At 41.2% G+C, this 22,858-nt stretch overlaps 2 protein-coding genes across 2 annotated transcripts in view; one reads left to right on the top strand and one right to left on the bottom strand.

The window, feature by feature from the left end:
• LOC121619262 (ubiquitin-conjugating enzyme E2 E2-like) overlaps positions 1 to 7,008 on the bottom strand; it is a 65,128-nt gene extending 58,120 nt beyond the window's left edge. The window contains exons 1-2 of the mRNA XM_041954842.1: positions 6,875 to 7,008; positions 3,023 to 3,220 (exon numbers count right to left, since the gene is read on the bottom strand). Coding sequence (XP_041810776.1) covers positions 3,023 to 3,213 — 191 coding nt within the window. The 5' untranslated portion in view covers positions 3,214 to 3,220; positions 6,875 to 7,008. The remainder of the gene's footprint in view (positions 1 to 3,022; positions 3,221 to 6,874) is intronic.
• A 1,276-nt stretch (positions 7,009 to 8,284) lies between these two features.
• sf3a3 (splicing factor 3a, subunit 3) lies at positions 8,285 to 15,199 on the top strand. Its single transcript, XM_041955305.1, has 17 exons — positions 8,285 to 8,499; positions 8,597 to 8,644; positions 9,234 to 9,286; positions 9,548 to 9,653; positions 9,745 to 9,817; positions 10,445 to 10,536; positions 10,629 to 10,711; positions 10,877 to 11,015; positions 11,121 to 11,189; positions 11,295 to 11,362; positions 12,384 to 12,491; positions 12,581 to 12,650; positions 12,808 to 12,972; positions 14,308 to 14,418; positions 14,594 to 14,684; positions 14,779 to 14,834; positions 14,932 to 15,199. The coding sequence occupies exons 1-17, from the start codon at positions 8,404 to 8,406 to the stop codon at positions 15,007 to 15,009; spliced, it is 1,506 nt and encodes a 501-aa protein (XP_041811239.1). The 5' UTR covers positions 8,285 to 8,403; the 3' UTR covers positions 15,010 to 15,199.
• Positions 15,200 to 22,858: the final 7,659 nt, after the last annotated feature.

Below are 22,858 nucleotides of genomic sequence, written 5' to 3'. Positions count from 1 at the left end.
ACAAACTTTTTCCAAATCACAGAATAATTTGCATCAAATTTCTCCGTTAGAATCCACTGGTTACCCATTTTCAGATAGAATAGGGTTACTATCAAGTCTCACCACTGCAGGCATGTAGTTTGATACTGTTCTTCTGCCTACACAGCTTAGAGAGATGTAACTGTCAGATTTATCAGGGAAAGATATTCCTTTGCAACCAATGTTCTTGTACTTTAGCGTACAACTGAATGCAGGTCAATATAAACTGCTGATGGCTGCTTATAAAGCAGAGAAAAAAAGATAGCTCCACCCCTTCATCTTCAACAATGATTATGGTTATTGCCAGATGTGATGATGGAACTATATCCGTCTATATATTTTTGTCTTGTGTCCAAAATAAAAACAAACAAAAGCGAACCAACTGCTACTCCCCTGTGTGAGGATGGTCTGAGAAAAGCACATCAAATCAGGAACTGAAGAACACGAGGCCAGCTAAAGGAACGCACGTATAAAGAAGTCCAGTACAACACTTCATCAGAAAATAACTCCTGGAATGGAGTGTACATCACAAGTTGATGATACATAACAGAGTAAGAGTATCCAAGGGGGGATTTTCCTTTAAACTGTCCTCAGTGGGGAAATGACTGCACACGACTCACTTGGGGAAGGAGGGGGGAAAAAAAGACATATATTTGCAAAGGAGCCTGTAATACAATCTCCACGGTTATGGAGTCATTCTCAGCTTGAGTGCGTGCTGTGTAATTTTATCTGCAGTATTTCCTGAGGTGGCACGTTTTGACGGCTGAAGCTGGGGACCTGTTAGGGAGAGTGGTGCAATGAACAAGGCCGCGTGATCCAAAGGGAAAAGTGCTGGTTATGCCGCGAGTTCCTCACGCTCGTGCTCGGCCGCCTTTAACCAAACGCTTGCTTTCTCTAATGTTGCACAGCTCATTGCATTTGATAATCCCTTGAGACACCGCACGCACTAAACTATTACATTCTGCATGCCTCGACACATGCAAATAAGTCAATATCATCTGAGCATAGTTTTTATGATGGAAATCACCAGCTCTGGCTTGTGTGCGGAGCAGCCAGTGATTTATCACAGGAAGTAGCACTGAAAAGCAACTAAATAACTTGGTGCCTGTCAACCTCCCTATAAAGTGGTAACCCTCAGGGTCCTTATTTTATATGTTGTTGCCATCTCTGGTGATAAGAAGTCATCACTGTACTTAATTCTAGCTGCCTGCTGTGGCTGCTGTCAAAAGCATACAGAGTATCACTTCCTTTGTGCCACGGGATTGCTTTCTTTAGAGATGCCTGGTGCAGACTATTTACAAGAGCAAATGCAGAGGCTTTCATTAAAGAATTCCTATAGATTACACAGCATGACAGTAGCTACCAGGCTACAGGCTGAATGCTGGCCAATGTGTGGTTTAGATGTAGTTTTGTTCCATTTAAACATTACTGTCCAAGTAACATTTTTTTCTCTAACGTGGTACTGAGTGAAGGGCGCTTGTTTTTCTCCCACATACCACCCTTAAGATGTCAGTGTCAGTTAACCAAAGTCCATGCTCCTTCCCTCACACTTTTCTAATAGCAGATTGGGGGGGGGGGGTTCCGTTTCTATAACTACCCAAAACTTTTAGTCGAAATCTGCCTTAACTTTCTGAGAGCTGCTGCTGTGATTTTAACACACTCCATGTGCTTATATGATTTGACATTAAGGCCAGTTGAATTATGTGCTTTTATTTTGGCCACATTGCTTCTAGCAATTCCAGCAGGCTTGTTCTTCATCGCCACTGCAGCTGCCAATAAGTGGCACAGCGCGGAGACGAACGACATCTCTCTCGACGGTTCTGGTATCAGCATCAACACACCGTGTGAACCGGCTGTGCGGCTTGGCAGGCTTATTCCCCAGTCAGATAACAACTGCTGTTGTTCCGTGCCATCACCCCGTGATATCCAATGACAACCTGCCATGAACTGGTTATAAACGGAATCAGTGTTGTGTTACATCAGGGAGCTGGGCGAAAACACCAGCGGTGCCTTTAAAGTGAAAATGTCTGGCATTGGTTTGCAGCCGCTTTCTGGCTGGAGTCTGTGTTTAATCCCAACGGTGCACATCAGCAGCAGCAGCCTTTAAGATCTGATTGGGTGAGTCAATACGTTGGGTGTAAAAACCCGACAGTGGTGTGTGCAAACACAACTGTGACTTTCATACAGCTATTAACACATAATGGAGCACTCTACAGCATAATTATACCATTTAAACTTTCCCCTTAGAATATCTTAAAGACGTGGACACACAGAACTGTGTTCATATGCTGCTTTTTAGCAACTAGTGCTGACCTGACAACAAGATGTTCAATAAACAAATACAGAAGAATTCTTTGTCATGGTTTAGTGTCGCAGGTGTCTGGTGGGGCCTTCTCAGGAAATTGCCTTGAATGCACAGGAAGTGGTGCTTTTACCACCAGTTGTGTGTTTGGGAGAATTAAAAACGAGCCAGTGGTAAAGAGAGGACAAAGAAAATAATGTCATCAACAAAAAATCTAAGCTCATCAGCACAGCAAATAATGACTATTTTCATTACCAATTCACTTCCACATCATTTCATGAATAGATTAACTGTAACATGGAAACAGCCCTGTTATAATTTCACAGAGCTCAGATGTCTTGTTCTGTCCGACCAACAGTCCAAAACACAAAAGCACTCAATTTACGCTGACAGGAAACAGGGGAAAGCAGCACATCCTCGTGTTTGAAAAATGTCTTACATAATTTAACAGAATTCAATTCATTTCCCGTTGATCTAATAACAATTAATCGGCTAATAGTTTCATCACCGGGCCTCGTCCACTGAAAATGACAGCCCCCCGCTGCTTTGATTGGCAGGTGGTCTCTGGAAACACCAGAATACAACACAGCAGCGAGCACCAAAGACGGAGAAACAGATCCACAACATAAGCAAGTGACAAACGATCGCTTGACCACCCAGCAGAGGACACTGAGTCAAAGAGAGTCAGAGCGGCGGATCTACCTCTTGGCGCTGGTGGAGAGCTTGGCAGCGGTCTTGCTGGAGATTTTGGCCTCCTTCTTCTTAGGCTGCGTCTGGTCCCGCTGCTCGGGGCCCGGCTGCTCCGGTGGAGCCGCCTCCCTCTGCTCGGCATCTGAGCTTCCCCCACTGGTGTTGGGGCTGTCGTCCGGCCTCGGCTGCACCTCACTAGACATGCTGACACTGCGTGTGAGCACACACAAACACACACACACAGTGTTATGCGTATACTGAATACACAAAGACCCGGAAAAAGCGAATACGTAGACCTTGAGTTTGGATTGTTTGTTGGTCAAGAATGAATTTTCACACTTAATTTAGGATCATCACAAGTTCCCAGTGACAGTGGTTTTGTCTGAACAACATTCCAAGACCCAAAGATATTCAGTTTACAATAATATAATGCAGAAAAGCAGCACATGCTCACATTTGAAAAGCTTGGGCTTAATAAAAGACTTAATAAATCAAGTGGCATCCCCATGGCTGAGGGTGTGAGGCACCAACCATGAACCACAATATCTCTGTGTCAACTCCAGCCGGGGTCCTTTGTTTCCTGCCATTTCCCATTTCCCTCTCTGTCGCCTCATTTCTTGTCATCACTATACTGTCTACTCTTAAATAAAGACTCAAAATGCACCCCCAAATTATTAATCAGTTCTCAGAATTGTTGTTGAAGAGTTTTCTGTGAATCAACTTTTCATTTCAAAGCTAATTTTAACCTTAGTCTCATATTCAGGGTTTATGGCAGATTCAGGTACTTTGTGCAGGTGTCTGGTTAGATTATTACCAACTCAATGTGGGACATTCTGCAGCCAGGAATTCATCAAATGTTTAATCACACTCGCATGTTTTTGCATGCCTGTAATATCATGCCAATATCTACTAATAATGTCATCATTCTTTAGATAATATTGAGTTTTTAATGAATGAAGAAAAAGCAATCATTACATTTAGAGCTGCAACTAATGACTATTTTCATTATGAATTCAAGTGCTGCTTATTTTCTTGATCTATTGATTGTTTGTTCGGCCCATCAAACATCAGCACGTCGTTAAAAAGCAGCACATTCTGACATTTGAGGAGCCATCAAAATGCTAAATGCTGAGAGATACATTAACACTTTGTTTATGAGAATGCCCAAGGCTGCAGTGATTGTGGAAGCAGGCTGATGAATGTATAATGGGTATCGTAGTCGGCTCTGCAGCCGGGAGGCTGACTGCACTGCTCTGTAAGAGCACAGACATACATTGTACAGGAATGGGAACAAAGGAACTGTCTTGCATTGGAAAGATTGACTTACATTGTTAAAGGGTAAAGAAGCAATTCTCTAATTTATGGAGCCCTTATGCTCAATTATTGGAACACTTTCCAATGAACTGGAAATGATGTTCACCACTGTCATCTATTTATTCTTTTAACACAATTTTTTTTCTTTTTGGAGGGTGACTGTGTTAATTTACAATTTTTTAAGCTTAAATACAAATATTATCTTAAAAATAATAATAGCTTTTTAAGAACATATACATTCTTTTAACTAATTACTCAAATGGTAACGTGTGTTTTCAGTCAGCAACTGACTCATTTTTGTCCTTTGATTGGATGATTCACTCAGCATCTGTGCATATATATATTAACCTGATGAAGGTCATGTAGTCTGCGGGAGCTCTATCACTTTTATTTTAACGGAGCACTGATTTATCTACTCTTCTTTAAAAGAATGCATGGGTTTTGAAAAAATGACGAATAGAGGTGCAGTTCTTTGTCTTAATTGATTAGTTGGTCAACAGAGAATTAATTGGCAACAATGGTGATCGATCAACTCCTCATACAAACACCACATACCATGTTTTAATTGGATATGTGTGTAGCGATGCAAACAGATGTAGCAGACACACAATCACAACCACCAGCACAGAACATAGCAAGCAGGTTATTTCATTTTCTTGATGGCAAAAAATGATAGCAAGAAAAAGAAAATCTGAACACTAAAACTGGATGTAGAAGTAAAAGACACACTCATTCAAATTTAAATGTTTTGATCAATTGATTGTGATCAACAGTGATCAGATAACATCCGTTCCAGCTTCTCAAACATGAATATCCTATGACAGTAATCCAAGTACCTTTGAGGTTCAGACAGCTGGTTAGAGAGAACAAAACGTGTGAAAGCACCATGGGCTCTAGGAACTTTTGTTGCGCACTGCGTGTCCCACAGAGACATATTCAGAGCCACAGAGGGTGAAAAGTTAAATACAGACCTCAGATCTTTCACCACTCATCCTCAGAAGCAGCCAAGTCGAACGCCTGCTGGTCACAAGCCTTGAGTCTCCATAATAAAAGACACCTACAAGGTCATGTTCACTAAATCCAATTCCGCCATCACACTGTGCTTGTGTGTGTGCGTGTGTGTGTGTGTGTCTGTGTGTGTGTGAACCTCAAGGTGAATGCCTCTATTTACATTCCCTGGTCCGGTATGAAAAATGTATGATACAGATGAATGAGTGTGAGGGCATTTTTGCAGCACGCTGTTGAGCTGGAATGAATATGAAATTGGACAGAAGTAAGGACAGATTGTTCAATAAACATGACAGCGGCTTTGGCAAGCTGACTCAGCTTCTGACATTTGACAAACAGCCACTGCACACAGGCTATCTGATGCAATTAACTGTATTTGGTGGTGAACTGATATGGGAGATAATTGGGGGATTATGCGGGTTAGGGTGATACAGAGGCATCATTTCAAAGGTTATAACATGTACATGCTCTGTTAAATGGAATCCTCTCGGGGTGAGCTGTTATTATCATGTGGGAAATGATGTGTTCCCAGTTGTCAGGTGAGGGCAAACACGCTGAAAGCAAAAGTTGCAGACAGCGCAGTAAATCTGCTGCTCGTGCCACAAGGGACTGGGCAGATGTTTTTTTTTCCCTTTACGTGTAAAACTGTCAAAACACCTCAACCATAACTATCAGCCTAGGTGAAGCTTTCCAAATGGTGTGTTATTGAGCAGGCCTACAGAAAATCACACCCCAGAGAGGAGCCCACACTCCCAACGCATGTCCTTCCCTGCGTGCTACATGTCAAATTCCCTTCTCATACAGACAAAATCTGGCATTTACTTAAATACTGCCTCGCTTTTCGGTCGTAAAATCGTATTTTACTCTCAACCTTTTCTGACTTTAGTGCATTGTGAGTACGCAGTAAACAAAGCAACTCTTTAAAAATATCACGTTTTAACTTACATTTAGTTGGCAGTCGTCGTTAGTGGTTGTAGGACTACCTGGCGAAAAAGTTGAAATTTTACTGTTCTTAAGTGCTGTTTGGTGCAATGGGTGTACCCCGAATGAAACAGTGGCTGTTAACGATTTTAGAGGTTCTTCAACGACGTCCCCTTGAAGTGTATCAACGCGGCTAGGAGGGAGTAGGTTTACAATTAGTGATATTTGGACGGAGTTCGGGGAGACGCTCTCTCTATTCAGCACCGCACAGAGCAGGCACGTACTGGGCTAATGGTGAGGAGCCCCCGCGCGCCCGCCGCCCCGGTGCCCCGGCTTACTGGCTATCCGCGAGGAGTTAACAGCGAGACAGCTTCGGTGTGAGACATCTTGATGAAGGCAGAACGACACGAAGCTCAAAGGCACACTTGTCCGACATCTAGCCTAACCAGTATCGGAGCTCGCGCTGACCACTGCCAAATCTCCCCCAGCACAAAAGACAGAATGGATGCCCCCCCTTCTTCCTCAACCACCACCGCCGCCCCCTCCCTCTAGAAGATAACGTAATGAACCTTTATTCAATTGGTAGAGTTGATTTTTTAGAGAAGAATGCGGACGACTCACCTCTTTAGGCAGGCTGGACGCACGGCGGCAGTAGAAATGTGTGATAATGTCCGCTGTTTATCCCGTATTCCGTTAGCCAGGTCGCCCGCTGCTCTCCGGCCGTTGCTTTGACTGACTGCTGGAGAATGTGCCAAACCGCGACTGTCAAACGATAGCTGTAATTACAAACGCGGTTTCCGGTGTCCGCTAACAAAATAAAAGCCTAAATGAGCGGTTCTCATGTTTGTTGGTTTTTCAAGAGAGACGCAACTGAGGCGACGCTATAATGTCATACTACATTTACGATAAGAAACTTCGCACAGGTAAAGCACTGCAAAGCTGTTGTGTATGACTAGAGTATTGTAATGTCCGTCCATCGTTGCCAGTTTATCATAATTTATGAATTTCATATTTCTTATTTTATCTTAAATGACATGCTGTTTGTTATACAGACAGCCCGTTCACCAAATTGCATTTGACCCCAAAACTTAAAATAGTGGTTGCCAGTCTATTGGCAATCATTGACCGGTAACAATGTTTTGACATTTTGAATAGAAAACGATCAATTGGCAGTGCTTTCCGTCGACTGCTGGTCGTTTTTACTCAATCCTTGCTCTTGAAGAGACCATAATTCATTCTAATTTGGCCTCAAAATTTGCAAACCTTGCCTTGCCTTTTTGATGTTCGATTTAAAATAACTTGCTTGCCAGTGTCTATACAAAACGTTTATTTTAATTCTTTCGTCGTTTTGCAACAAAATAACACATTTTAATACAACCTAGTAGCTTATTGACTTTTTTCATCAAACGTCTGATAAGTCTTTTATGTTTCGGCAGAGAATCCTCAGTTCCGATGTTTTCTTTTGTTTGCCGTAGCTTGACAAATCAGACCGCCTCCGTGCGCGCTCCCACACGAGTCCGCGCAGACTGTGCGCTCTGAGGCGTTATGGCAGGCTTTGATGATAGTGTGGACTACAAAGGAAGTGCAAAAGAACGGGGTACAGTGAGGACTAATCCATGTTGTCTGAAAAGTGTGCAATAGAACATAACCAATTTCCTAGATGATGATCTATTACATCAATGAGTTGTTAATGATGTATGTGCTCTGGTGCCTGCTACACCATACTCCATTTCATTCAATTCATCTAAAGCACTGGGACGAGTCACAGTTGAAATTAATATGGGCTTTAAAACACCTCAGGAAGGCCCGTAAATATTTTTAATGAACACATATAAATAACTAAATGAAGCCACTATTGCCTTGTTGTCCTTTGATTGTTGTCATTATTTGACTCTCTTTATCACATGACTCGTGTAAACTTTGAAATTTTAGAAAAACTATTGTCTATGGTTTGTGTCGACAATGTCACCACTGCGGAACCCTTTATGTGCACGATGTTTCTCTACGTCGAATATAGCGACGGACGTTCGCTCTTAACATGCGCCATTGAAAACAAACGTAGCCGAAACGGCGGGGGTGGCTTGATATATATGCTAACAAGTTCAAATCCCTGTCCTGGTTTTGTTCGGGGTGCGCCAGTTTTATAAACCATGGAGACTATTTTAGAGCAACAGCGTCGCTATCACGAAGAGAAAGAGAGGCTAATGGATGCCAAAACAAAAGAAATGCTACACAAGAAGTCCACGGTAAGATGTTCATGCTAGCATTAGCATTATTGCTAATCAATACGGCAAACATGGGAAACTTTTGCTTTCAAATCTATCTTATTTCTTTCCCCGACAGCTGCGGGAACAGATAAACTCTGACCATCGGACAAGAGCGATGTTGGATGTAAGTGAGACTTGTTGACTTTGATTTGCTGTAAACGGGTAGCACCGGTAGGCTAACGTTAGGTAGTGGCTATTCATTCAGTTACGTGGGTAGCGTTAGCCTTCCTTGCGCTAAAGTAAACATGCCTTTTAGCTAATTGATATTATTTATAAGTCAATATTTCTGCTGTTCCTCACAGTAACGACGTTACTATATGTCAGTAACGTAGCTATAATGTCTCCGCAAGTCATATTGTCGAGGAGAAAAAAACTGGCACTTTAAATATATATATATATTTATGTTAAATGTACTTTTCATTATAGATTCATGAATATGTTTGCATTTACTGTACTTCCAGCGTCATTCTTATTGATATAGTTTGGTGGAAAATTCGGCACTCGGAAGACACCGGTCTCTTTCTCTTATTGTTTCTAAACGTATAAATAACAAACAACAATTCATCATATCTAATAAATATGATGTACTGCATGATTCTTGGGTCGTATCTGCATGGTTGAAGGTACTTATTATTGTAAGCCGCTTTGGATATAAGCATTGGTGATATAAATGTGGAAACGACTACAGCCTGACAGTCTGTTTCTTTTGGCAGAGGTATATGGAAGTGAGTGCAAATCTTAGAGACTCCTATGAAGACAAAGATGGGTAAGTCAAAGAGACTAACTTGTGGCTATTCCTACCTTAACTCACTTCCAGATGTGGTCAAATGGTCCCTCTTCAAATTACAGATGTTGAGGGATCATGGTACTCCGACTTGTGAAAGACAATACATATTGTGTGAACATTTTCACCTCTTTCATTTCCTCTCAGTTTCTTTTTATCAACTTGGAAACATTTTTTTTTGTGTTTGCATGCAGAATAGTCACTTAACCAGTTACCTTGAGACAATCTTTTTCTTTATGACAGAATGAGAAGGGATGAACTTGCTGCCATCTCAGGACCAAATGAGTTTGCAGAGTTCTACAACAGACTGAAACAGATAAAGGAGTTTCACAGGAAGCACCCAAATGAGGTGGTTAACCTCTCACTTGTTAATGTTCAAATTTGTCTATGTAAACCTGTTGAAATGAAATAACAGTGATGCTATAATTTGTTTCTTGTAGATTTCCATTCCCATGTCTGCGGAGTTTGAGGAGCTGATGAAGGCCAGAGACAACCCCAGCGAGGAGGCTCAGAGTAGGTCTCAATGTATTTCATCTTAATGAGCTCTGCCTCGCAACAAAAGACTGTTCTCGGCTGTCTCTTTGCCATGGCTGTCTTCATCAGACTTCACACTGGAACCTGGAATTTAGAGTTGTTTTTGTGTCCACCTGATGACTATAAGTCTAATATTCACTCTCTTTTAGCTCTGTTTTTGATACATTGTTGTTCATAGCAATATTGATTATTGGTACTTCATAATAATTCATTATGCAAAACAGACCTTCTGCTGAGTTGTGTACTTACTGTATCACCCTCTGCACTACCCCGCCTACAACCTGTTCATTCAGAAGTTGCCAATTGGTCTTTGTATTATTTGTGACTGTCACTTGTGAGCAGTGTTTCATCCATGTCAGGATCCTGTAGGAATTGTGTCTCTATATTTTCAGATAAGTGACCAGGGAGGCTTCTAATACACTTGAGCCTGGTCTTATAGTGCCAGCGTGCTCTGTGGAAGGTTAAGTAGCCTCCATGGGGATCCATAGTGGTAAAAAGTAAACTAGATAAGACCAATGTTAGCTGGCCAATTTGCTAATCCGGTCCTGTAAGACAGGGCCCAGATCTGTAATGGATGACTGAGTGAAATCTGTGTGTCTCCCACAGACCTGGTGGAGTTCACTGATGAGGAAGGATACGGTCGCTATCTTGACCTCCATGACTGCTACCTGAAGTACATCAACCTGAAGGGAGCTGAGGTAATGAGCATGTTAAAGTCTGCATAATTTATGCTGCACCAAACTGAAGTAGTACTTTTTTTTTAATCATGATCTATACTCTTCCCTTACAGAAACTCGAGTATATCACTTACTTGTCTTCATTTGACCAGTTGTTTGACATCCCTAAAGACAGGAAGAATGCTGAATACAAAAAGTAGGTCCATCATGCTCCCATCAGGACTGACTGCTCACACCTGTATAGAACTTCAAGTAGAATACATGTTCAGCATTTTAGTAATGTAGGAATAATAACTTTAAATGTGTAGACTGTGTATGTACTGTGATGTGATGTGATGTGATGTGATGGCTGTTTGTGCAGGTATTTGGAGATGCTGCTGGAGTACCTGCAGGACTACACAGACCGTGTCAAACCTCTTCTGGACCAGAACGAGCTCTATGGCAAAGTGCTGTCAGACTTTGAGAAAAAGTGGGAGATGGGGACATTTCCAGGCTGGCCTGTACGTTCTCCTCACAGGTTGTGTGATGATGGTTGATGTCTTTGTTGTTCATCTCATCTGACCTGTTTATTTGTTGTTGTTTTTCTTTCTTTTTTTGAAATGTAGAAAGAGACAAGTAGTGCTTTGACGCACGCTGGAGCTCATCTGGACCTCTCTGCTTTCTCTTCCTGGGAGGTAAGACATCAAGTGGTCATATTTGAAGATTTATCATTTAATATTGATACTAAGATTGCTCATTAATTCTTCTACTGGCGTGTTTTTCCATATTCCTTTACACAGGAGTTGGCTTCCTTGGGTCTGGACAGATTGAAGTCTGCCCTCATGGCGTTGGGACTGAAATGTGGGGGGTGAGTATGTTTGCATTCAGAAAAAAACAACATTGGAGACATCTATTCGAAATGTGTGAAGAACCTAGTACTATTGAACTGTCAGAACTTTTCCAGGAACTTGGGAACTTTTAGAGGCACTTAGTTACTTTACTAAGTTTTCTATGGCATTAAGTCCAATTTTAGTTCCCAGGCAGTAGTCCCTATAACCCGTGAAGTCTCTGCTCCCGAGGGAGTCTGTTCTGGTGGTTTTTACAGCACTCTTTAGAGCGAGGGATGATTTTGTGTTCATTGTGCTAATTAATCAAATGTATTGTTCTACTGGTCAGAAGTAAACTTACCTTACAGTTGAGGTTTCTATGAACAAAAAACATGCGGACATCTGTTAATTCTGGCTTATATTTATTCAGTATTTCGTCTTATTTGCTGAACCATTCAATATCTTTGCTGGCTAAAGAGCAGAATGTTGTGTGTCAAGATGAGCTTACTTGGCACCATTGTATCCCCCAGGATACCTTCCCAAGCCACAAAGCCATAAGCCAAGTAGCTTTCCCTGTTCAGTCTTAGTTCTTTTGGATAGCTGAGTTTTTGTCTTCTTAGACCGTGTTGAGGGCTGAGATGTATCAGCTTTTCTTTAATCTCTGTTTACGACGCTAAAGCTTTTTATTGCTTGTGCTGACATTTAATATTTCTGACTGCTGTGCACCTGTAAAACAGAAAACAACCAGCAACTTTGAGTTTTTCAAAAGTAATATTATTGCTTTTCTTATTGCTCCCTGCTAACAAAGATTCATTAGACTACTTGTTATATTACTTTCATATTATACCCCACAAAATTGGTAATTGCATCCTTTCTCCTCAAAATTTAGACTTTGCATGTTTGCCTCTGTATGAATGTCAGGGTAAACGGCAGTAAGCGCAGCACAGTCTTTTAAATAACTTATCTTACTGATTTCCTTTCTGCACTGTCAGAATGTGATTGACAAGTATAGAGAATGTCACACAGGACAACTGGCTGACTGTATGTCTGTATGTCGCACAGGACTCTGGAAGAGAGAGCTCAGAGACTCTTCAGCACAAAAGGCAAATCTCTGGAATCACTGGACCCTTCGCTGTTTGCCAAGAATCCCAAAGCCAAAGGCCCTAAAAAGTAAGTGGGTGTTCAGTCTAATGCTGACAGTGTCTTATGATAGTGTTCATTACATAATTCATAACAATTTCCATCCATCACTTCTGCAGAGACACTGAGCGTAACAAGGAAATTGGCTTCCTGGAGGCTCAAGTCTATGAATATGTGGAGATCCTCGGGGTGAGTCAGTGTATCATCAAGTTAACTCTGCTGTTGAATTCATAAATGAAGGGTTAGAGCCAACATTTGGAGAAAGTGTTGCCCGGCCTACTGGGGTGAGAGTGCACTCAGATATGACAGTTTTAATGACAGCTGTTGATGTTGTCGGCGGTTACAGGAGCAGAGGCAGCTGACTCATGAGAACGTCCAGAGGAAACAGGCTCGGACCGGAGAGGAGCGCGAGGAAGAGGAGGAGGAGCAGCTCAGCGAGAGCGAGAGCGAAGACGAAGACAATGAGATCATCTACAACCCCAAGAACCTGCCACTGGGCTGGGACGGCAAGGTGAGGAGACACACCATTACCAAATTATCAGTAGTCCTGTGAAGCATGACACAATCCAACATTCAAAATGTCACCTAACTAGTGTGGGAGGAGTGGAGCAACTGCACCCACTGTACTCCACCGGCAGAGTCATCTGGCTCAGTGGGCTGTGTAATAGTGTCCATATGGGACACGTGATTGAGCTAAATATGATTGAACTAACAGCTCCTGAATGAAGCTTAAAGGAACAGGAAAAAATGATTATCTGTTAATGATGAAATTATGTTGACCAAAGGCACATGGTAGAAAATAAACTGTGAGCCCAGTACAGAAAATAAAATGACACAACAGCCGCACACATTGAAGACCCACTCAGTTATGTAGCAGATGGTCGGCAGTGCTCAGATGAAGATGACAAAACCCAGCAGTGCTCATTTTACAGGCTTAACTTGGCAGGGAACTCCCAACAGTAAAAAAAAAAAAAAAGGGAAAAAAGTCTCTAGTGATGTTCCAATTGTGGTATTGATCACCTGGAACAGCAGAAATGATATTGTGCCATATGACAGTAAAATATGTATTACTGTGTGATTAATGTAGAGTCAAATCAGTTCAGAGCAAAAGCTAGCAAGTGTATGTTTGCAACATATGTTAGCTTTAGGCAATCACCACATCTCAACACCTGCAGAACTCTGTTTTTCTGCATTAAAAGGACATAAATATGGTCATGTGTTTGTGATGTTATGGTGTGTCAGCCTTAGCACATGTGTACACTAATATTTCTAAACAGGGTTTTTCCCATAAAAATCTCTGTCCATTTGAAAACACAAGTGAAGCACTTTCAAGAGCCTGCCAAACCAACAGGCAGTGATCAACTGTAACCCTAACCCTAAAGCCATATTGGCTAAGAGACCTGAATAAAATCATTTGCTGGGAGGCTACTAGAGGCCCGACCTCTATATTACAAATACTACTATTACAAATACTAGCTGCATTGCATTGTGGGGACATGGAGCTTTAAAGTAGGCATACATCATGCAGAAAGCATGCATTATTCATTATGGGAAATGTGGGATCCAGTGTTATTTGTAGCTTCACTCATACTAGGAACAACAATTAATAATATCTCTGCATCTGCTGGTTTGATTTTGTTTAATCAGTGCAATATTAAATGGCTGGAGCTCTGATGCAGTATCTATCAGACGTATTGAAAACACTCTTTTATCCTTCAGTGCCTTCAGTTTGATCCGTCGTCACTGTAAAATTCTGCCCTTCCTCACTTTGTGTTCGCTGCTCATGTTTTATTTCCTTGTCAGAACTGGATTATGTGCGGACTCACTGTTGTTTTATTCCCTCCAGCCAATTCCATACTGGCTCTACAAGCTCCACGGCCTGAACATCAACTACAACTGTGAGATCTGTGGAAACTACACTTACAGGGGACCCAAAGCCTTCCAGAGGCACTTTGCAGTATGTTGTTTCATTTAAGGTCTCACTATTACAGAGTCGTTGTTATTGCATTCAGTAAACCTCCTCAGGTCTTCTAACAGATTTTCCACTGTCAACAACAGAATACATCAACATATCGTATTGATTACGACATGAAGTGTGTGTCTCTGCAGCTGAAGTTTTGTGTTGTTTGTAGGAATGGAGACACGCTCACGGTATGCGCTGTCTTGGAATCCCCAACACCGCTCACTTCGCCAACGTCACGCAGATTGAGGACGCTGTCTCTTGTAAGAGTCTTTGTCTTGGGCTTGTTATGAACATCTGGAGAATCTTGGAAGTTGGTTCAAATAAGTTTTGTGTTGTTTTTTTTTGTTCCTCCAGTGTGGGCGAAGCTGAAGTCCCAGAAGGCATCAGAGCGATGGCAGCCAGACACAGAGGTGAGTCCACATAGATGGAATCAGGACAATAGATTGGGATAATAATGCCTCCGAGTTATAACCTACACCCACCTTGTATGACCTGTGTGTTTTTCAGGAAGAATATGAGGACTCCAGTGGAAATGTGGTCAACAAGAAGACCTATGAGGATCTGAAGAGACAGGGCTTGCTGTAGATTGAGGAGAATATGGCTGAGTCACACAGAGGAGTGTCCTTTAAGATCGGCTACATTTTCTATCACCCACATTTTTATTTGTATGTAGTAATGTTGTTTTACAGGCTGTGTCCCACCCTCCATTCCTCCCTTTGATAACTTTGTAATGTGGCAACCATTGATCATTCTAATAAACTGAGTATTTTTATCACTGGGCTGTTTGTGTTCATCTCCTGTTTGCTAGGTGTTATGCTCTGGTGGTGAGTCTCTCCTACAAGGACTGGATCAGTGTTGGGACTTTACAGCAACTGTGCACAGACAGATGTGTGTGTGTGTGTGTGTGTGTGATTTATTGTTGCAGTTGACTCGTAAGCATATTTTAACTCTCTTTATGTAGGCCAGTTTACTGCTGTGGTTTTATGGTGGCATTAAACACGAGTAATAAATTAAAACATGGATAGCTACATTTCTTTTAATGTGCAAACCGGCTGTTAGCAGAGCCTTGTTTGTCAAACTACTACATACAGTGCAATAAAAACAGAACATTTTAAGGTTTCTGTTTTATATATATTTTATATTTAAATTTTATTATTTCCTGTACTGCAGAAAAGACCTCACAAAAACCTCCCTCCTCGTCTTTCTAATGGAATGCATTCAGAGTATTTCTACCACCATATTGTTTATAAAAGGATGTTATGAGAAGGTGCTGAATAGTTGTTTCAGATAAGGTAAAACGATTGTTCCTGTGGGGAACTTTGTCACAGATATCTCAGGTCTGGTGCCAAGAAAGTAAAGCCGGTGTGTGAAAATCATAAAACATAAATGCATGGAAGCATTTTGTGCTGTTCCAGATACATGCAGCACCGTCTGCTCAACGAGAGAAAAGTGCGATCACTTGGTAGTAACTGGTTTATTGGAGCATATGCAGTGTTGACGCCAAATGTGAGAGTGTATTAACCTTTTTCACAACAGGATGTGTCCTGAATATTTACTAGGTCGCTTCTAAAATAGCTCAGATACAGTATAGTTACATTTTAAACAAGGTGTGTTGTGAACACACACCTTTTAAATGTAGTTTAAGGTGGGAAAATAGCGCAGACCAGGGACTGTTGTTATGCTAAAATTCCTCCAATTGAAACAAACGTAGATGCCCACCTGTGCTGTGTTAAGTGAGTTGATTATTAGGGCTGTAACTAATATTTTCAATATCAATTCTAATAATGAGCAGATTATTTTCTTGATTAATCAGTTGTTTGGTCTGTACAATGTCAGGAAACGTAAGAATAACTTGTTTGACCAACAGTCTAAATAACAAAGATAATGACTTTACTGTCATGTCAAATTCAGGCAGCAAATCTTCACGTTTAAGACCCTGGACCTGAATGTTCAGCATTACTTACTTACTTCAAACTTCAAACCTAAAAAAAATAATCGCTCATCAAGGTAGTTGCACATTAATTTTCTACCAGTCCTTGCAGCTCAGCAGACGTGAGGCTCACTGGAGAAGAGTTGCGGCTCACCTGGAAAAGTAGACCAGATCAGGCTTTTCTCTAATCTGTATTTATTGATTTATTCATATTTGTTTCTAATCATATATATGTGGAAATGTGTTTGTATTTGGCATTTTCATTCTATCCTTTGTTCTTCGTATGTCTGCATTATAAAGCACATTGTAATTGCTCATTTTGCTTCATATATAACCTTAATTATCATTGTTATCAACCACATGATATATGTTTGTTAACAGATAAACCTTATTGGCCAACAAGATACTACCGACCCATAATTTGCGTTGAATATTACAGTTGCACAGAAATAACAGCTCTTTGACGCCAAGTGTTTCCCATCATGCCCCGGGTCTTGCAGTCAGTGGAGAGCAGCTGGGGCCTGGCTTTAAAAACAGCGGCCCCCTCAATCTCATATGGTACTGTTGCCAACTTGCGGATAATATTAGAGCAAGTCGGGATCAGGTTGGACGCGATGCGTGCACTCTGCAGTGATCACCGGTGATCTATTCTGTGCAGGCCTGGGTTAAAAGAGCTTTCAAACAGATCATATCAAATAAAAATTTAAGATATTGAATATCAGCACAAAACACCTTCATATATCATGGAAAACCAAACTCATCATCACTGTTAATCACAATACAGCGAGCTCGCACATGAAGTAACAAGCTCATTACCTGCTCCCGCAGCCCCCTGGCTCCTCTGGTTCAGTCTTAATTTGTTTATAGGTGAAAAAAAGTGGGTGAAGCAAACTGTAAGAAGCCCCCTGATTTAGTCAGTTTCAGATTAGGCTGGAGTGGCATGACTGATTGCTTTTATTTCTAATTTTGAAGCAAGAGCAAATAGGCTTCTTATCCGTAGATTAGGACTCATTTTTCTGCTTCCTATGTTCAACAGTAATTGGAAGCAGTTACTGCATAAATTAAATTAATGACATGATTTTCATGCTACAGAAGCACTGATGTGTTCTGTACTATTCCCGTGGAGCTCTGTCACATGATTAATATCATCAGAGGCAGCCGGAATGAAAATGAAGAGCTCTGCTCAGATTCACACAAAAGTCGACCGAACATGAAGGATTGAGCCTGTTTAACGAGGCGGAGAGTCTGAGAGTGCTCGCAGCTCTGTCCTGCTGTACTCAGGCACAGTGTGTTAAGCTAAATGTCACCATCTACTGTACATGCTAACATGTTGATGTTTAGCACGTAAAATAATCCCATCAACACCAATTTAGTTTAGCACATTAGCATGCTACCTTTTGCAGCTGAGGCTGATGGGAATGGCATTGGTTTTGCAGGTATTTGTTCGTAAATCAAAGTATTGGACAAATTGAAATTTGAAACTTCTTTGAACGTATGTTTGCAAGATGAAAAAGCAGTGGATTGACAAGGTGATTACAATTCATCCTCAGGTGACCATGAATGTTTGTACAAAATTTCATGACAATCCATCCAAAAGTTTTTGAGATATTTTAGAGTGGACCAAAGTGGTGGACCAGCTGAACATTGCCATCCGCAGAGCCACTCTGCTAGCATGACTAAAAAACTGCTAAGATGTAACAGATGACTGTTACAAGACAACTGGAGCGTCTCTGCTGAGTATCAGCTCTGTTATTAAAATAACCAGACCAAACCCTAAAGTCATTGTGGCAGAGTGGTGATAGCCACAACGTCTCTTTCTGGACTGACTCAATGTGACGATCACATATTCTGCCTGATTTCCGCTGCAGTGAAAACGCCACTGAGATGTTGCCAGCGCCTGTCTCTGAGGGAAGATGCTCTGGCACTGAATTGCCACAGACTGAAATGTGTTAACCACTGCCTGTGAGTACTTCTTCATAATTGATGACAAATTAAAAAAAGGTAAGATTTGCTATGTGCAGTGATCTTTGCAACATAGACTGAGTTTGAGAAAATAACTGATGATGTCAGAGTGATGATCCTATTAATCACACTGATTTCACCAAGCTGCAAAAAAAAAGCGCCTCCCTATTGACATCTATTCAGGAAAAAACTTCAGCACTTCCTGACCTGGGGGCCAAGGGCCCCGCAAAGGGCTACAGGAAAGCAAAAGAAACCATTTCTGCTACACACTTACGATTATTTGGACTGACTTTTCTCAAATGTTGGTGTTTCCATGTGAATGGGTGGATTTGGGATTTTCTGGCAGAGAGCAGTGAAATTCAATGTTAAAGGAATAGTTTGACATTTTGGGATGTTGATGCTGAGAGTTGGATGAGATCAATCGTTCTGTCCATTCAATAAGAAGCTATAGCGAGGAAATGGTTAGCTCAGCATAGCATGGAGACTGAAAACAGGCTATCCAGGGTCTGTCAAAATGACGAAAGAAAACCTGGCGACCTGCACCTGTAAAGCTCACTAGCTGACATGTTAGATCCTGTTTGTTTAACTCATGCAAAATCCAAAGTGAAAAAATTATGATTGATGGTTTTATGGGGTTAGGGTTAGGGAGCAGGGACTTCCTACAGTCTCTTCCGGTGGCCGTCCTAATCTAAGATGTGCTCAGCTAATTATCTCCTGGCTCCACCGTCACATTGAACGGACAGATATGAGTGGTATCAATCTTCTCATCTAGCTCATGGAAAGACAGTGTATTTAAGTTTGTTTGTTAAAATACGAAATGTTTCCTCTAACAGCATCCCCTCATGAACCTGTGAGTGATCTAACTATCGCTCGATGCATGGTTATTGTCCTGATGGCCCTACCATCCACTTGTCACTTGCAGTTAGATACCAAAGGAAAAGAAAGCAGGATATTACATGAAAGGATAGTCACGGGGGCGATACAGTGGAAATGCATGTGAGGGTTGTGGTCTGCCTGTCGTCTGTGTTCATGAAACCATTCTCAGCTTGTACACTATGTTTACCAGCATTCACTCATATCTGTGCTTCATCGTTCAGGCGTCTGGTCTGCTAAACTCTGCATTAATGCAAAGCATCTCGACGCTCCCACTCACCTGAGTGGTTGGAGACTGCATGTCTGCGCATCGAAAACTGACTTTAGCTGACAACAGGCTGAAACTTGTGGTTTCATGTTCTGGTTATAATTAGGCACGGCTTGTGTTTTAACACCTCTGTCGACAGCGTGGGGTAATAAGATCATCTCAGGGCCTGTTGCCATGCTGCCATTATAGCGATGGTTATATGAGAGGTGTTAACAGCTTTCCTGTAAACAGGCTTATGAAAAGATGTTTTCTTACAGCCAGGATACAAGGTATTAGTTTGACAGTTTATTACACTCGATCAAAATGTTTGTCGGTTGATCTTAATTTAATATATTTTCTAATCAATATCGAGGGGCTGGTGTATTTCAAACCGGCTTTCAGAGAGAGGTTGCCAACTTTTACCACTTCTTTTACAAGGTACAAGGTTCATTTATTTATCATTGCAGAACACAGGGTTGGACAATGAAATGCTAGTTGCAGTCCCTTTATGCCACCCACAAAACAAAAATTCTATCAATGAATGAATAAATAATGAGTCATAAAAATAAAGCATGTTTTTTTTATGGTGGATGAATTGAGGAGTCTCCCAGCCTGAGGTAACCGCTGCTCTGCAGTCTGCTGGTGTGGCAGCAGGAACCTCTGTGTCCCTTTCCAGACGGCAGCAGGGGAAAGGTGAAGGTTAACCTACAGTATATACTGCAGCTGGCAAAGGTGGAGCTGAGTTTAATTACTTCAGGTCCTGCTGAGTAGCTCGTGAGTCTGTTTGATGAGCTTAGTGTCTGTGTAGAAACCTGCATTGGGTGCAATAATGAAGAAAGGGGGATCTGTCCTTCCTTTCACTCACTCAACAAGAGCTTATTACAGACAGGCTCGAGGGTTTGCAGTGAGTCCAGGGGGCCCACGAACTCCAGCAGAGGGCTTTTGTGTTGAAGAGTGTTCGCTCTCCAAGCTCGTTTTCTTATTGTGAAAAAGGGGGAAGGTCTTCATGAATGTTCAGTCATTCATTACATAAATGAACACATGCAAACCTAAATTCTTAATATTGTCCTTAATTTTGTACATATATGTATAATTATCACACAGTGTTTTGTATATTTTATTTCCTATCATATTAACAGAGTAGCAGTCGAACCTAAGAGACTTTTCTCCTCTAAACGTCTCAGATGGTTTTATTTAAATCACTGTTTCAGGCCCAGAAGTCAAGCTATCCAATATAAAAGCCGAACAGATGTGTCTCTTTGTGTTTTCCTCTTCCCTGCCCGATTATTCATCTCACCACCCCTCAGATTCATCGCGTGACCCTCTGGATGGCCTGAGTCGGTTGCAAAAAAACATATTTCATTTAATTCCGCATGAACATGACAACCTTACGACTGCAAATGATCTTCCTCAAGTAAAGGTGGCGGTGTGAACACACTTATGAAGATGAGTTGTGATGACACGTAGCACATCAGTTGTGAATTGGATAATTGAGCTAATTATTTTATTACAGGGAGCAGTCACAGTCTCCATATAAATGTCACATATATTTATAATGGTGTTCTGGAAATACAGAATACAGCGTTGGCCCTCAAACCCTGTGGAAGTCCAGCCATGTGGTCGTCTGCAGTCATAGCTAAAATCCTTTCAATATTTTCAACATTAAATGCAATCCTCAGACCTACAAACTCATCAAAGCCTGCAGATGGAGCCACTTTACCATGATTTTCCAGCTGAAACACAGGATAGATTGTAGAAATGTTGAACACTTTAGTACATGCAGCAGCCTCTGCCATGCACAGAGAAGTGGACAGAAGCTTTTTGAGTAGCTCAGATATTGAGTTTATGAGCTCGCAGGGTGAACTGTACTGGACATCGCACCAACATCCCAAGGCTGCTGGCGGGTGTTGGGTTTCTAAAGTGACGTAGGCTGCGGGATGTATGTGGTGGAGCTGTTAAACACAAACACTGTAAACACTGCAGTACATACTCAGTGAGAACAGAAAAGCTTCATCAAGCACAGTGTCTTTCTGTGAACTGGGATGGTGAGACACAAACAGGTTTCTGGAATAAGATTCAAAATGATCAGTAATAGTGTGGATGCAAGTGGTTTTAATGAGCTCCTATAGGTAGAGGCCGACATATAGAGATGATTCATCAACTGTGTCACTTATACTTTTTGAAGCCACCCATCCAGTGTTGCCAGCAGTCCAAGATATTCAGCGTTTATCCAGTGATGGTGAATAAATGGCAAAAGGCCTGCAATTTGGAAGTGTGCTGAAAGTGCAGGTCTCAGGTATGAAGCTCTGAATAAACTGTCACTGTGTTGCTGTTTAATGTGGCCTTTTGTTTGGGGATTGGAGTGAGTGATTTTATTGCTTTTTAAACTGGGTGTTTTTCTACGTTGCTCTTGCATGACTCATCTGAATTTTAGGACATGTTTGCAGAATGAGCAGTTTCAGAAATGCTGGCAGCTGCAGGCCATCTGGAGACACTCGCAAGTGAATATTTGGGTTTAGTCAGGTTGCATCTGTCCCACTCACAATCACTATTACTAAACAAAACACGCTTCAACAAATCAACCTGGCCACTATCCATCTGTGGCTGTTCTGTGTTTCCAGTGGAAGTTGACAACCAAGGTAATCATGTAGTGGATGATTAAAAGTCAAAATAAATACATATATCATAAATCTGTTGGAAGCCAGGGCCATTTTTGGTTGAACTTAAATCTACCATTTTTGCTGAATTCAAGATGGCAGCACCCGGTTCAACACCAGCAAGATAGCCATGTCACTGGCGGCTAGATTAATTTGAATATTGATTTCAGCGGCTGTAGCAGGCTCAGTTTTAACGCTGGAGTCAGTACACTGCTATCACATCAAACTAGATGACCTAAGGCATCCACTGGCACCAACCAGGCTAGTCCTGTCACGTGAGCAGAAGCTGTCAGAAGCTAAATTTTGGCGAGGGAAAGTCAGAATCTCTTCTTGTTCTGTTGTTTTTCATTTCCCTTTCATTGCCCTTTAAGATAGCAATCAGTGGCCTTGATTGGTATTATTGGAAATCTGTAGTTCAAAGTCAAGAAGATGCTCTACACCAATAAGATTTAACTTTAAATATACTTCCTTGGTGTTCTTTCTGTATCATCGCTGGGATTTTCCATTTTAATATCAATCATTACAAGTAGGGTTAGGGGTAGTTAAGTAAATAAATTAATAAAATTATAAACTCATAAATAAATGAATAAGAAAATGAATAAGTAAATATACGAATTAATAAATAAATATCAAAATGTATAAATATATAAATGTGTATAGAAATAAATTAGTGCATAAAGAAATAAAAAATGAAATAAATAAATAAATAAATGCAATATTTCTATATTTAATTTGTGATTTATTTATGCATGGTGACGATTAATT

The sequence above is a fragment of the Chelmon rostratus genome, chromosome 16 (assembly GCF_017976325.1).
Source record: "Chelmon rostratus isolate fCheRos1 chromosome 16, fCheRos1.pri, whole genome shotgun sequence".
Lineage (NCBI taxonomy): Eukaryota > Metazoa > Chordata > Actinopteri > Chaetodontiformes > Chaetodontidae > Chelmon > Chelmon rostratus.
The sequence above is the reverse complement of the archived record's forward strand: the minus strand, read 5'-3'. Positions and strand labels throughout refer to the sequence as shown.

Excerpts from the sequence above, each read along its gene's own strand:
- sf3a3 (XM_041955305.1), top strand. The coding sequence starts at position 8,404 with ATGGAGACTATTTTAGAGCAACAGCGTCGCTATCACGAAGAGAAAGAG. Across the intron at positions 10,712-10,876 it reads AAGAATGCTGAATACAAAAA|GTATTTGGAGATGCTGCTGG; the intron begins GTAGGTCCATCA and ends CTGTTTGTGCAG. Across the intron at positions 11,363-12,383 it reads TTGGGACTGAAATGTGGGGG|GACTCTGGAAGAGAGAGCTC; the intron begins GTGAGTATGTTT and ends TATGTCGCACAG.